This window comes from Sinocyclocheilus grahami, unplaced genomic scaffold (genome assembly GCF_001515645.1).
Source record: "Sinocyclocheilus grahami isolate Dianchi unplaced genomic scaffold, SAMN03320097.WGS_v1.1 scaffold1.1, whole genome shotgun sequence".
Taxonomy (NCBI): Eukaryota; Metazoa; Chordata; class Actinopteri; order Cypriniformes; family Cyprinidae; genus Sinocyclocheilus; species Sinocyclocheilus grahami.
Window position 1 is genome coordinate 1,273,358 of NW_015505180.1, and position 15,958 is coordinate 1,289,315.

At 39.1% G+C, this 15,958-nt stretch overlaps 1 protein-coding gene across 1 annotated transcript; it reads right to left on the reverse strand.

Moving 5' to 3' along the window:
* Nucleotides 1–992: 992 nt before the first annotated feature.
* lemd3 (LEM domain containing 3) lies at nt 993–15,181 on the reverse strand. The gene is made up of 13 exons (XM_016245849.1): nt 13,822–15,181; nt 7,632–7,672; nt 7,428–7,497; nt 7,266–7,342; nt 6,673–6,752; nt 6,337–6,482; nt 6,147–6,248; nt 5,949–6,051; nt 5,652–5,830; nt 4,280–4,361; nt 4,022–4,127; nt 2,528–2,606; nt 993–2,449 (listed from the first exon to the last, which is right to left on the reverse strand). The coding sequence occupies exons 1-13, from the start codon at nt 15,125–15,127 to the stop codon at nt 2,286–2,288; spliced, it is 2,535 nt and encodes an 844-aa protein (XP_016101335.1). The 5' UTR covers nt 15,128–15,181; the 3' UTR covers nt 993–2,285.
* Between the last annotated feature and the right edge of the window lie 777 nt (nt 15,182–15,958).

The following is a 15,958-nucleotide window of genomic DNA, read 5'->3' on the forward strand; positions in this document are numbered from 1 at the left end:
ATAAAGCTGCCAGTACCTTCTGGTCCGGTCTGAGATCAGCCAACTGGTGAAATGCGAGAAGCTGGGCCTTTATTAAGAGATAATACTATTAAATAAACTATACTTAAAAAAAAAAAAGATTAAACATTAAAACAATTTAATCATAGAACGGGAGGTGTATTAATCATACTTGTGTTCATTTTTATAAAGATGGTCGTATTCCATATTTTAAATGCTTTCTGATTCAAAATTAATCTATTATAATTTACCATTGAAGGATTAGCAATATATTAAATCTTCAACTCTACATTAGTAGGCTATGGTAATTTTAGTGGTGCTATTTGTTTTACTTTAACTTTATTATTAATATGATGATTATTATTGTATTAGGTACTTCTACATCTACAATTTAACTAAAAGAACAAACCCTTTTTCAGGTCAAGGATCCTTTTAGATTGGTTAGAAACTGGGAATAAAGCAGACGATTAAATGTAACTATTTAAAGTGAATATGAAGTCGAAAAATGGGTGTATTTTGAATAGCTTCAACTTTTTCCCTCTGATTACTAAATTTAATAGAAATAACTGTTGTTGTTCCACAATAGGACTGAAATGTCCAGTTTTGCATCTGAAAAGTGCAATACTTATACATTTTGTCCTTAAGTTATATTTACTAATATAGAAATTATACATTTTCAAAACATATTTCATAACAGATACAAACATATCTCATGGTTCTTGTGATTAATCTCCAAGACTAAAAACAAAGTCTTAAGACCACACCATTATGTTTTCAATTGCAATACTAACATGTTCACCTAGATATCTGGAGTGGGCAACTACCGTTAACTTCTCTTAGAAATGTTCTCAACAATTAAAAGATCAACTTTATCTCAAAAGCTATTTCCAACGTTTTATATAAATGTAGGTGCCAGTCATTCTGGAAAAGCAAAGTTAAAGTGTGCTCATGTAGATTATGTAATGAATCTCAACAAGGAAGGAGATAAACATAAGTAATAAACAAGTACATTTTATTTACCTCATATCCACCCGAACTGCATCTAAACAAAGGCTGATAAATCTTTCTGTGATCCAAAATAGACATGACCGCAGCATGACATGCTCTGTTTATGAATGTTTCCAGATACAAATTAGAATCAGATCGCCATATCAGGCTGCGCAAGCTAGCACAAGTGTGTATAAGAAAGTCAAAAAACAACTTCCATCAAAAACGTCTCCTTTGGAAATTTAGTAGGGTCGGGGACAGATTAAAAACAGCAACAGGATGGCATTTAAAATCGGCCAAGAGATGGGTCAGGGAAAAAAAAAAAAGAACATACAACTGCACCAATTATAATGGGAAAAGTATAACTTTTAAAATATAAACGAAAACAACAGTAAATAATTATATACTTGAATATAATCAGGCTGTGACAATTACGACTAGTGTTCAGAAACATGGCATTGAAGGGGAACACAATTGTTCATTTCTCTCACAAAGCCATGTAGACCCTCCAACATGACACATCTCTAAATGCAGCAGTGTAGTTATTCTGTTGGCAAGAAACAAATGAGAGCTTATGACAATTTCAATTTCAAACAGATGATTTCAACCACCACCATTCAATGAGATATTTACAGCACCCCTTTCTTAGAGTGTGTGCATGCTGTTCTTGGACTAAACTACAAAAAAAAAAAAAAAAGGCGACAAAACAATAAAGGGAATACATCAGCTTAAACATCATCTGGGAAATAAACATCCACAATATGAGATACAATTCAAAGCTTAAATATAGGCATACTTTAACCAGCACATGCAGCTATGTATAGCCCAACAGAGCTCCTTGGAATTAAGGAGGGGAGTTAGTTACATAAAAAATAAGCAGAGGCCGGAAAACTCTCATTCGTGTTGTAAGATTTAAAGTTGGAAGCCATTTTTGTCATCGACTCGGTCAAAGAAAATACATAAGAAACTTGTGTCCACTTGCACCAAATATGAGAAGGACAGAGACTGCGTCATCCACCTCTCCTAAAAGTTCTCACCGGACCGAGCAACTCTCTCTCCACCGGTTTCATGCCAGTGTGTGCATCTCCCTTGCTTTCCTTGATACCGAAGGACAGGAAAAAAGAAAAAACACGGCAGCTCACAGGTTTAAACACCATTGTTTGCATATGGCTGACAAAACTGATTGGGCGTCCCAGGTGGCCCAACTGTAGAAGCTCCTGAATGCGGTTCTCTCTGGTAAGGAGGACGCAGGAAAAAGGAGCAGAGGGCAGAGAGGATGGTGGTGGCCGTTAGCATGTCCCTCAAGAGAAACCCAGTGAGCTGGACGTGCTGGATCGCTGGTTCAGGCGAGACATGCTGTTCATGCTGGAGCTGGAGGGCTTGAGGGGCGTGTTGCAGCCCAGGGCTTGTGGGAAACGCTGGTGGTAGCGATCCAGGCGTAGGTACTTGACCGTCACCAGCTTACCTGTAGAAAAGGCAAGTTGGGTTGAAACAGATTGAAAAGGGCAGTTCTTATGATTAGTCTAATGCAATATTCGTTTACCATCAAACCAGGAGCCATGAAGCGCTTTGAAGGCTTTCCCAGAATGCTCTGCTGAAAGGCACTTCACATAAACGCAGCCCTAGATGAGAACAAAAGCATACAGCAAATCGACCCATTAGTTAAATGCTTCTAGGAATATTACTGTTAAATTCAACAACAACAACAAAGTTAAATTCTAAGCCAACATCATATCCTTTGTGAACAAGGCAATACCAGAATGCACACAAATTAATAATAAAATAAAAAAATCGAGATGAGGTAAAAAAAAAAAAAAGAATAAAATAAATACAGTTCTGTGTAATTAAAAAAAAATAGATATTTTACCCATTATTTGTTTGTCCCATTTAAATTTTGCTAATATTAATATCTAGTACACATTAGCTTAACATCACGATTCATGCTAACATCAAACTTAATTCAAATAAATTGTGAGTAAAGTCAATTTGCACGATAAGCTTAGTGGAAAACTATCCAATATGGTGAAAAATAATGTTCAGAGTACTTAAAGATAGACTATTTTGGCCAATATAAAGATTTGCCAATAATAAATGTGTCCCATTTATGCTTCTTACAATATCTAGCGTTTGTAAGCTTAGCAACATGCTAACATGAAATCATTGGGATCAATAGATCAGATCAAATCAAAACAATTCATGAGGCATACAAAATTGAGTTAAATTCTAAGCCAACATCATATCCTTTGTGAACAAGGCAATACCAGAATGCACACAAATTAATAATAATAAAAAAAATCGAGATGAGGTAAAAAAAAAGAAAAGAAAAGAAAAAAGAATAAAATAAACACAGTTCTGTGTAATTTTAAAAAATAGATATTTTACCCATTATTTGTTTGTCCCATTTAAATTTTGCTAATATTAATATCTAGTACACATTAGCTTAACATCACGATTCATGCTAACATCAAACTTAATTCAAATAAATTGTGAGTAAAGTCAATTTGCACGATAAGCTTAGTGGAAAACTATCCAATATGGTGAAAAATAATGTTCAGAGTACTTAAAGATAGACTATTTTGGCCAATATAAAGATTTGCCAATAATAAATGTGTCCCATTTATGCTTCTTACAATATCTAGCGTTTGTAAGCTTAGCAACATGCTAACATGAAATCATTGGGATCAATAGATCAGATCAAATCAAAACAATTCATGAGGCATACAAAATTGTTTTGCTAATAACAACACCACACATTTAAAATCGACTGTTCTATGCATTTTATGCTTTTAACAATATCACACTGTTAGCTTAGCAATACGCTAACATCATACTCCATTGGAATAAACTGAGTCAAGTCAATTCGTGTGGTGTGATGAGTTGTTGCATGTTGTTCTAGTGTGTTACAAACTGGCCATTTATGAGGGTCCATGATGGCTGGGATGCTGCCTTTGAAGGCAGCAGGCAACTCATTAGCTTTTGGACAAGAGCTTATAAGCCCAGGTTGTCTATTTTGTAATGAACCACACAGGATTCTCACCTCTCTTGAGTTTTTGTCAACAGCTATATGAACGATTCCATCGTTATCACTGCACTTCTCCAAAATGGCTTCTTGAATGGCGAGGTGCCAGTTTTCCCCCACTTCCCTGTTCAAGAGGGAAATACGGAGTAGTTAAGATTACTTTTTTCAAAAAGACTAATATCAGGCAAACCTACATAATATTATGCAAGTAAATACATTTTACTTGAACCACCAATTCAATGTGAGGTCACATGCAAAAGTCCTTGAGAGACTTACATTACAGGATCAAACATGTTGCGAATCTTCAAGCATGGCGTTAAGCTGTTTGGTGGCGAATTTCTTCGGTCCAACGGAAATGCTGAAGAACAAAACCAGCCATTTTAGGTTTGAAAACATACTCTACATGTCCAAAAGAATGTGGACACAATGCATAACAATGTGTTGAAAGTTTCTTATGATCATGTGTGATTCTGAAAAAGTAAAAAGGCGTAAGTGTGGCCTTAAAATTAGGGCTATGCGATATGGACAAAAAAAAAAAAAACCTATCGCGATTTCTTTGATCAATTTTGCGATTTCGATTTTAATCACGATTTTGACACATACAGACATGCTTTACAGTCATAAATGCATTCAGTGTGAATTTGAAACATATTTCCAAAAGAAAACCAATTAGAGCTTTATCAAGAAGCTGTAACATGTCTCTAGAACAGAGAGACATTTTTTTGTCATGCATTGGTCATAGAGCTCAGATGTTGAACTAGATTTGTTGCGCCAAGTTCACACGTACTCCGTCTGCAGTGCGTATACAGCCTATGTGTATGCGGTGCAGAAGCAGCACAGACTCATTTTGCTTTCGCACAGGACGCGTTTGCAGTCCGCTCCTGATCCACAAACCACAACATTTATCCAATATTTTGATTTCAAATCCAAACGTTGTTTCTGAAAATGCTTTTTTAGCATTGTGATTCTCTTTCATCACAGTACAGTAATACAATCTTTCATAGACATTCACGTTTAAACTCAATAAATATAACTTTGTTTAACCACCACCACGAGTGCCATCTAGTATTGCCTTGTTTATCTAAAAGTGCACTTTTCCTTGTTTTAAATCTAGCCAAACAGCCATGTGTTGACTGTGAAACAGTAGACTTTAATTATATGTATTTATGGTGTAATTACTAAATTTCCGTGTCAATCCATGTAAATTTTTACCGCGAATAATGCGCTGTCACTTTAATTCAGCGTATGCAGCACAGCAGAAATAGACTCCGTGCAGAAACGATCGCAGCATGACTGCTGCAGACGCACCGCTCCTGGAGCGCACTGCTGGACCGCAATCGCGTGCAGTGTGAACGCTCTGATCCGTTAACATGGGCGCGGAAAAAATACGCACCACAGACGGAGTGTGTGAACCTGGCGTTACGTTTGTATGCCCGCCCCGGTCTGTTCTGTTCTCGTGCTCCATTTAGGCACGCTGCATTCTGATTGGTTCGGATAGCGTACTGCGGGAGGTCGGGGCGCGGAAAATCATGCTGTAAAGCGATTTAGAAATCGCGCATGCTCAAATCACGATTTTATGACGATTTCGATTAATTGCACAGCCCTACTTAAAATGCAGATGGCTGAGTCCACATGGAGAAACTGTTACCTTGGCCTTGCCACACTTTGGAGGGCATGCTGGACATCTTATCAGGTGACATTGAGGGCTGAAGCCACCGCCACACCATGAAGTCCGCCCCTCCAATCCTCTGTGTTTCTGTCCGAATACGGGACTCATTAGCTGAGAGGAATGCGACGGCTCTGTCCCACACTTTCTTCATCTTCTTTCTGAGAGAATGACAAACATACTATTCAGGACTCACATACACTGGATTGGGAAAGAGGGTGTTTCATACAAGAATGCAACCTGAATTAAAACCAAATTCGCACTGCAAAGACACAATACCTGTCTTGAGGCTGGACGAGAGAGTCACGGACATGAGGGATGGGCAAATACCGCTGCAAGTCCTTATTCTCCTGACAGGCTTCATTGTGGCTTCTCATTACATCTGTAAAAGCACAAGGCAGGGTATTTAAGATGCTTTACACCTGCACTGTGTAATTTTTGTGCTAAAAATATAGCCTAACGATGAGACGGTCTCACCGATGATTCTCTCCACCATGTCATACATCTGTCTAGTTTCCTCCTCTTCTTTGCGCCATCTGTATTTCATGTAATACACCAAACCCAAAACTACACCGATGCCTACAGAGAAATGTAGAAGAGGTTAGTGAAAAGATTTAGATCTTTCCTGTGTCGAAAGCGCCAACTTCTACAGAAAGCAGAAGCCAACCTGCAAGGATGAAGAGAACTCTGTGGATCACAGCGAAGAAGGCGCGTCTGAGGCGGCAGAAGAAGGACATGCGGGGGTGGATGGACTCCAGCCGTGAGATTTCCCATATGTCCTTTATGGGTTGAGCAGGGTCGGCACCAATCAACCTGCCAAGAAAACAACACACGACCAATAAACACAGGAAAACAGCACTCACACAGAGAGATACTAAAGGTATGAAAGTTAGACCTTGATATATCTACACAAATAGATAGATAGAAAAACTAGATAAATAGATAGGATGACTGGCCAATAGATAGATGATTTAAGACACTTTGATGGATGAACAGCAGGTACCTTATACCGACAAAATCTTTGGTTTTCATAATCCACTCTAAAGACGTTTCAATCAAGTTTTCATAGGCTTCATTTTGGAGCTTGAAAGAGAAAGATGCTTTATTACATTGTGCATTTTCATGTTAGCAGAGACACTATTTTCCAAATTATACAATGAAATGCGTGACCCTGGACCACAAAACCAGTCATAAGGGTCAATTTTTACACAATTTGAAGAAAATCGCCTTTAATGTTGTCCAAATTAAGTTGTCCAAATTAAGTCCTTAGCAATGATGTTGCTCATCAATACTAATCAAAAATTAAGTTTTGATAAATTAAAATTTTACGGTAGGAAATTTACAACATATCTTCATGGAACATGATCTTTACTTAATATCCTAATGATTTTTGGCATAAAAGAAAAATCGCATTTTGACCCATACAATGTTTTTTTGGCTATTTTAAAAATATACCCCAGCGACTTAAGAGGTTTTGTGGTCCAGCGTCACATATGACAAAAGGTCTGTGTTAATTAAAAAAAACAAAAAAAAAAACTAAGTAATTTGACTCAAATGAACAGACCATGGAGAACAAACACTTTAAGCAAAACAAACCTTGAGGTACGTAGAGACATCACTGAAAGCGACACTTCTGTTTAAAGGATTTTTAAGGTCTCCACAATCATGTTCTCCTGAAAGGCAATCAAAAGGTTGCACATTTTATTGCTGCATATATTAAAACGCATATATAGTGTAACTAAATAACTGTATGCTCACCTGCAACATTGGCCAGGTGCTCGTGAAGAGACAGTAGAAGTTTAAGGATGAGGTCTCTGTCTTTGACATCCTGTTCAATCAATGCAAGTAATTGTAGTGAGTGCATGTTTAAGGACGGTACAACCACCAATATCTTTTTGGTGGAAAAGGGAATTTGCTTGACTAAAAGTTTAAAATATGGGACACAGATGAGCAGATACTTACATAATGCTGATCAAAGTCGGGTCCAAACGGGTGATGCACGACTGAAAAAGAAAGAAAAGTAAGTCGACCAATGGCATTATCCAGCACTAGACAATATTATAATGTTATGGCCTCACAGTATTTCCCAACTATGCTGTGGAGGAGGGCTGCTCATCGTCTCACACTTGAGGGTGTGACAACGAGTGAGAGCTTCTCGTCGTCTCACACTTGAGTCATTGTCTGAACATTGTGTTTCTGTCCTTGCTCTGGCCAAGGCCCAGATTTAGCACAGCAACTGCCCTGCATGTCTCAATCATAGACTGCATTAGTCTGGCTTATTAAACGTGAGCTGTCTGATGTTGCAAACCATTCAATACATCAACCTCTGAGAGGAAGCCATATACTCTGGCAAAACAACAGCTTTTAAATTTCAAGACCAAGTTTGACCTAGATTTCAGGTGATGAGATCCCATTTTTCTGGTTCTGTGGTTGAGCTATAGATGCGAGTGGCCTAAACCTCCTTAACCATGGTAAAACCATTAAAATACATGGCCTCAAGTGGCCTACAGACCTTAGTCAGGGTGGCACCGTATTTAATTTTTGACAGGAATGAAAGGCTGTTAGATATAGATGTATAGTGTGTTCAGTGGACAATACTGTTGTTTAACAACATACAGATTGTTAAGCTGATGAAACATCTTTTATGAAACAAATTTCAGTGGCGAAAACTCCATAAAACAGTTTTAAAAGTTGCGAATTGTGAAAACTGTGAGATCTAGGACCTTTATACAGTGCATGCCATTGTAAAGACTAAGTCTTTCCCTCACGACGTCTAATCTGACTAAGGTCTATTTATTTTATAACGGCAATTAACAATAAAATAAAGGATATAATCATCATAACTATCTTCTTTATAATGCACAGTGCACAACATTTGAATAAGTAGCACTTGTTTCTCTGATAAACTTCTAAAATATTAGACACATCATAGGACTAAACTTAAATTGGCTATTTTCAGAATTGGATACTTGCATGCATACATACATATAAGCATACTACACAATGATACACATTTCAAATAGTACTATGCTACATTGTTGCCACATGGCCTTGTTACACTGCAGTTAATTCAGCAAGTAGCATCCAGCATCACTTTTGTTCTAAGAAACAAAAGTGAATATTTGGCATTTTTTGTCAGCCTGATCAAATAATAAGTCAGGATGCTATTGAAGACTTGAAGTCATCATACTGGAAGATCAAATCAAACGCATTGCTTTGTGGAATATAGTATTGGATGTTCTAAGACATATTTCATGCATACAAACAATTTTAATACTGTGCATATGTACTGCACACAGCAGAAAAAGTAGTTCAGTAGTAGTTTGATAGTATGTATAATAGTAGCTTGACAGCATGTTGTTCAAAATAACTTAAACCACACAAGATGCAAACTACAACCTGAACAAGTAAAAAAAAAAAATTGGTACACATACTGTATATATCACACTCAAAGTGAGAATTAGGCATTTAGCCAGCCAGAGAGAAGTCAGTCAATCTAGCTGGCCGCAAGCTCCCAGAGTCCCCTGAGAGACAGACAATTAGGCCGCTTTAGCTCGTCTGTGACCTAGATGTCTGCAGCACGCTCTCCAGTCAATGCTCCCTCCCTGAGAGACCAGCCACGCCACAAATATACATAGTAATTCATCAGTCGGCTTCCTCTTAAGAGCTGTCTCTGCCTCCAGAGCACTTTACTCTGATGGTACTCAGCTATTTAAACTGAGTGGCATTGCATGCACATCCAAGATCAGACTTTCTCTCATCTGGGAAAATGCATCAAAAGATTAATGCTGGCTATCACATTATGACCATAAATGATGTCAACATGTCAAAATGTAATTGTCCTCATTTGTAAGTCGCTTTGGATAAAAGCGTCTGCTAAATGACTAAATGTAAATGTAAAATGTGGGGACTACCAGACTAGCCATGATTATGATCAAATAACAGACACTCAGAGGGTTCCCACACTTTTCAGGAGTGAATTTCCATGACTTTTCCATCACCTTTACAGACATTTGTAATTGTTGGATAAGGAGTTTTTAAAATTTCTCCATTTAATTTATTTTAAATAATCATTTGAAGCACAAAAATTACAACAAAATTATCATTGCAATTATTCAAAATAATGTTTAAAGAAGAACTTAAATTCTCAAAAAACACACGAATCATTTAGATCAATATTTTAACTAGTCTGAAGTGCATATCAGGTACATTATGGGTTGCAGACTAGTTTTAGTATTTAGCCAATCAAAATTTTTAGTGCAGGGCATAACCGAAAACATTTATATTAATGCATATGCATTCACATTTATTCTGAAAATTTAGCACAAACTCACTTCTAGTAAGAAAATGGAACAGAGAACTAAAAAAAACTTGAAGATAAGTAGGGGTGCTCCGATTGATCGGCTACCAATCACTATCGGCCGATAATCACGTTGGGATGATTGATCGGCGGTCTCTAAAAAGGCCGATCTCAAAAAAACGATCTCAAGCTGATGATGCTGCCGCGAGAAGGTTTGGCACGACATGCAGCGGCACAGTCTCAGTCTCTGTCCAGCGCGGGTGAAATAATTATAATGCTGAAGGTGAGGTATTCACCTTCATATTTCTTCATCAAATAACTTATAAAGTAATTTGAAAACCTTGTGTGAGACGTAATTTCACAGACAGTGCGAGTGAATCATCGCGCGCTCTCTCTCTTTCCCTCTCAAAATACGCAAATTGCTTTGAATAACCACATCGCGTCTGCACGCTGCACAGTTGACACAGGAATTGTCACTTGCACAATCGAGGCAGTGTCACATCGTCACTAAAGTTTATAAATTGCATTACTTTTTAATTCTTGCCAGTGTTTAACCATTCAGCGCGCTCTCCTGGAGACTGTGCGATCATGCACACTCGCAGCGTACACACATAATGGCAGGTTCACATTACTCCATTTGCAGTGCATATGTGGTGCGTATTTTTTCAGCACTCATGTTAACGGATTAATAAAAGCATGCACACGGTTGCGGCCTGGTGTACTGTCTAAATTTGCACCCTGCCAGATTATGCACCCCCTAGTATTGGTAGGTTTAGGTTTAGGTGTGGGGGAGGGGTTGGGATTAGGCAATCCGGTAGCGACTTCAACGAGGGGGTGCATAATCTGGCAGGGGTGCAGAATTCGGCACAACACCGGCAGCGCGTTCCAGGAGCAGTCTGCAGCAGTGCAGAGATAGTTTCCGCACAGAGTATGTTTGCTGCGCTGCAAGCGCTGAATTAAAGGGGTCCTATTATGCTTTTTCACTTTTTCAACTTTAGTTAGTCTGTAATGTTGCTGTTTGAGCATAAAAAGATCTGTGAAGTTACAAAGCTCAAAGTCCACTTCAAAAGGAGATATTTTATTTAACAGAAATCGGTTTTCAAAAACTACAACGAATGACTCGTTTGGACTACAACGCATACTTTCCGAGATTTGTGATATCACAAATATCGACGAATGGGACGAGACCTGGTTGAGCTGCACTAGAGAAGGCAACGAGTGTTATCACTATGTCGGACACACGCTAGCTTTCCCAAGGCAGACGAACTTAGAGTGGTTACAATAATCCGGGTTTAAAATCATGCTCAAATTGATTTGATTTTGAGCAATATTTACACTGAAGCTAGCAGGCGGCTATGGTAAGGGGTACGACATTTCCTGACCAGGCGCCGAGTGCTGCCAATCACAACACACACTGGCCCAGCTAACCAATCACAGCACATTTCGTATTTCAGAAGGCGGGCCTTCATTTGATACAGGAACTATTCGATCCGTTCATGCCAGACTGGAGAGAGAGGCATTGTAATAATGCAAAATATGTGAAAAATAATGTGTTTTGCGAACAACTTAGTATGAGAGCCTGTTCTAGAACACCCCCAAAACAAAATCAAGACTTTGTAAAAGAGCATAATAGGACCCCTTTAAAGTAACAGTGCATTGTTTGCAGTAAATATGAACATGGATTGACACGAAAATGTAGTAATTACACCATAAATGCATATTATTAAAGTCTACCGTGTTTCACCGTCAACACATACGGCTTTTTGGCTAGGTTTAAAGGGAAAGAGCACTTTTACATAAACAAGGCAATAATAGATGGCACTCGTGGAGGTAAAACAAAGTTCTTTATGAACCGCAGGATTGCTTGTAATAAAGATTTAAATGCAAAAGGAAAGGCAGTAGCTGACTATTTCTGTCAACGGCAAGTTCGTGATGACATAAGAAAAGTTGTTTAAATGTTTTGCCACTTGCTTGAGCAACTTAATATATACATCTAGAAGTAAATGCAAAAATTGAATAATTTGTTGCATATATTTATTGTGTTTAAACATGTCTGTGAAAGATTGTATTACTGTACAGTGTAAAAACGAATTGCAATGCTTAAAAAACATTTGTGACGATGTTTGGATTTGAAATCAAAATAATGGATAAATGTTGTGTTTGTGGTAAACAGCCGCGGATCAGCAGCGGACTCCTCTCACAAGTGTCACCTAAGAGGGGAATTCCCCCCATTTTCAAAAATGAAATTCAGGCCCTGAATAAATGTCTAAAAATCCTGATTGGAGTATCATTATAAATAGTTATAAATTACAAAAAAAGGCTTTAAAAAGATCGGTATCGGTGATCGGCAGATACTGCTTTCTGTGATCGGTGATCACAGAAAAATCCTGATTGGAGCACCCCTAAAGATAAGGCTCCTTAGACACAAATATGGTGAGCACTGAGACCTTGGATAATAATTTGACAAAGTTCATCAGACATCTAGTTGAAAAATTTAAGGTGAAGGTGCGATCAGCTACCTGAAATCCACCAGGGCTGGAACAGTCATTTGACATAGCATGGAGCACACACATATTTCTAATGCAAATACCTCTGTCTGTCCCATAAAAAGTGCCAGCGGCATAGTCCATTTCCTGTCTAAGAAGGTGCGAATAGACTGGGGTGATAACTGCTGTGTGAATTAGTCACGTTTGACTCATGGAGTGCATAAACAATTAGAAAATCTTTGAGGAACTTCCTAAAGAATTAAACGTGTAATTTTATAAAACACATGCTCTGTGATTTTGCTTAGTAAATCAATACAAGTTCATTTGACAATTGCCATATATAACACATACTAAATCGCAGTGTATAGACAATCTTTTAAGGGACGCAACACTAGTGCAACTACAACAACATTTTTGAAAACATTATTGACCTGACATATTTTAAACCTCGGTTAAATAATGGAAATTAATGTGAGGGTTCACAGACTACTGGAACGATACAGAGGCAGTTCATCACACCATAGTAATACCAAAGTATTCTTTGAAGTGTAAATATAATATAATAGCAACATAATAATATCAAAGAACCATGGTAAGTCCAAAACATTCACTGTATTGCCATATTCTTGCACGCAGCTTCACAGTAATACCACGTTTTATGTTCCACAGTATTCCTGGGAACTGGGTGGAAGTACTACATTAATACCATGCCATACTATTTATGAGACAATCATTCAGCAGCATTATATATCTCAAAGCACCACATTATAAATGCACCATGGCAACACCACTGGACATATACCATGGTAATGCCACTTTTTGTAAATGTGTCATGGTATTACAACGGTTTTTGATAAACGGTAAATATCACTGTATATGAAGATTATAAACATCAGCATTCGGTACCATAGTATTATAATCTGATGCATCACTGTACCATAGTACGGCCATGTTTTCAAAGGATGATGGTGATATTATGTTTTTGGACATGTACCACAGTAATACCTTTTTTGTATGTTCCATGGTAGCACCATTGTACTCTTTTTGGAAACTGGGTGGAAGTAATACATTCATCCGCTATGGTATTTATGTGGTATTCACTTAGCAGAATCAAATACCATCAATTAACCATGGTAATATCATGTTTTTTGGACAAAGCACTAAGACTTTTTGAAATATTTTGGACAAGGTACCATATAAATATCATATTATATGAATATGGTACTCATCAACATTCAGTACTATTATATACACATACTAAATAATAAAACAGCAATGCTTTTAAACTGCCCCAAAATGTTGCTTAGGAATACAGACAGCTGACTACGTTTTGAGACACATGCCACTTTCAGCACTTCATACTTACTGACTGCATCCCCGTCGGAGGTGCTGGAGCCCCTCATCCGCAGGTACATGAGGCCCAGCAGGACGAAGAACAGGCAGGCGGCTGTCAGGAGGAACATGGACAGGTAGTGAGCGCTGAAGCCGCCGGTGGCGGACACCTCCTCCCGTTTAAACTGCTGCAGGAGCTCGTCCTCCGGGACCGTGGTGTGCTGCTTGGGCTTGAGGGCTGAGGCATGGCTGTAGGAGTTGTTGGAAACGGTGTGGTTCGAGTGGTTCGCTCGGTATGTAGCTGTGTATGAGGGAAAGCGCGGTCTGAGCCCGATACTGAACCGACTGCTGCTGCTGCTGCAGGGGGGCTCGCCGTCTCCGTTGTCGAGGTGGTTCTTATTAAAAGAACCGGACAGGCTGCTGCTGCTGCTGTTGTTATCCCCGTCAATCCCGGAGAGCTTCGGATAGCTGCGGCTCACGTAGCTTCCGCTGAACACTCTCGGTTCTTTCTCATCGTCGTGCCTGCGATCCCCGACCATATTTAGACTGAAGTCGGGGGTATCACGCGCGCCGAGCGCCGTCTTCTCCAAGCTCCAGACGCTCCGGTACGAGGAAGAGGAGGCCGGTGGACTGTGTCTGCAAGTCAGACGGCGTTCGCGGGGACGCTCTCGTTCACCCTCCTCTTCCTCCTCCTCGTCTGAATCAGAGTAATCCCTGGCTAACTTACTACTGTTAGACTCATAAAATGCCTTATTCCCGTTCAAAGCCCGACTGTCTGTTTCCGTTTCCTCCAAATCGTTCGGTTTACCTCGGTCTGCCCACCACGGAGACCCAGAAATGCTTTTCCTGTCCGCGGATAACCCGAGGGAGGCGGCGGCGGCGGCGGGTGTTCCCGCAGGCCTGATTTTGGGTGTCTGCTGCGCGGATCCTCGGTCTCTCCTGCTGCTGCCGTGATTCGGGCCTCCTTTCTTCTGCGGCGCCTCCACGTCCGACTCGTCCGAGCTGAAGCCCAGCACGAACTTTCCGGCTCTGCGCTTTCCGCTCCTGCTGGCGCTCAGACGCGTGACGTCACTGCCCGGTGGCCTGGCGCTGAATCCCGGAGCTCGCGCCGCGGCGTTGCTGTTACTAGCGCCGCTACTGCCGTTGCTGTTGATACTCCCGCTGCTGCTGCTGCGTCCTTTTCCGCTCCGGGAGCTCCGCGGCTGTGGCTGCTCCTCCCGCAGCTTTTTCAGTTTCTTCAAGTACACGGGCCGCGTGCTCTCCGTCACCGGGCCCGGAGTGAAGCCGAGCCGTTTTAATTCAGACACAAGCTCCTCATCCGTCAACTGTGCAGACGCCATCTTTGCACGAAAAACCGCACACAGCCAGACACGGCGGAAGTGACGTAGAAGTAAGCGGACAGACGGCCAACTCGAAAGGAATGGGAAACGTTTATTTTTATTTTTTTAATTAATGCCAAGGTATCAAAAATGTATGTACGAAATCTTGTTTTATACAAGAAGACACAATACATATAATAAATAAATATTATATATCTATCTCTCACTCTCTCTCTCTCTCTATAAAACATTTTTGTAAAGTCTTATCTTTAATGCACCCCCACATTTATTTTTCTTCCTTTCTTTTTTTTTTTTTTACATACTTTTCCTCTCATAAAGGAGTTCCGATGTTTGATATATGGGACATAACTTTTATAATCATCATCATCCATTTGATATTATTTTAATATAATAATAAGAATAAGAATAATCAGAATCAGAATCAGAAAGAGCTTTATTGCCAAGTATGTTTGCACATACAGCTCTCTCTCTCTCTCTATATATAAACATTTTTGTAAAGTCTTATCTTTAATGCACCCCCACATTTATTTTTCTTCCTTTCTTTTCTTTTTTTTTACATACTTTTCCTCTCATAAAGGAGTTCCGATGTTTGATATATGGGACATAACTTTTATAATCATCATCATCCATTTTATATTATAGTATAAGGTTATTGCACATACTGAGAAATAAGAAAATGTAATAAAATAATTTATTTAATAAATATTATTATTGTTGTTGTTGTTAATAATTGAAACCCAAATTTAAATGAAAATCAGAAAATATATTGATTAACAATCAATTTTTGATTGTTAGTAGTTTTAGAAATGATAATGATCTGTTTAATTCAAT

Coding starts and splice junctions, on each gene's coding strand:
- lemd3 (XM_016245849.1), bottom strand. CDS start 15,127: ATGGCGTCTGCACAGTTGACGGATGAGGAGCTTGTGTCTGAATTAAAA. Junction 7,498..7,631: donor CCGACTTTGATCAGCATTAT/GTAAGTATCTGC, acceptor TTGATTGAACAG/GATGTCAAAGACAGAGACCT. Junction 6,483..6,672: donor AAAGATTTTGTCGGTATAAG/GTACCTGCTGTT, acceptor TTTTCTTGGCAG/GTTGATTGGTGCCGACCCTG.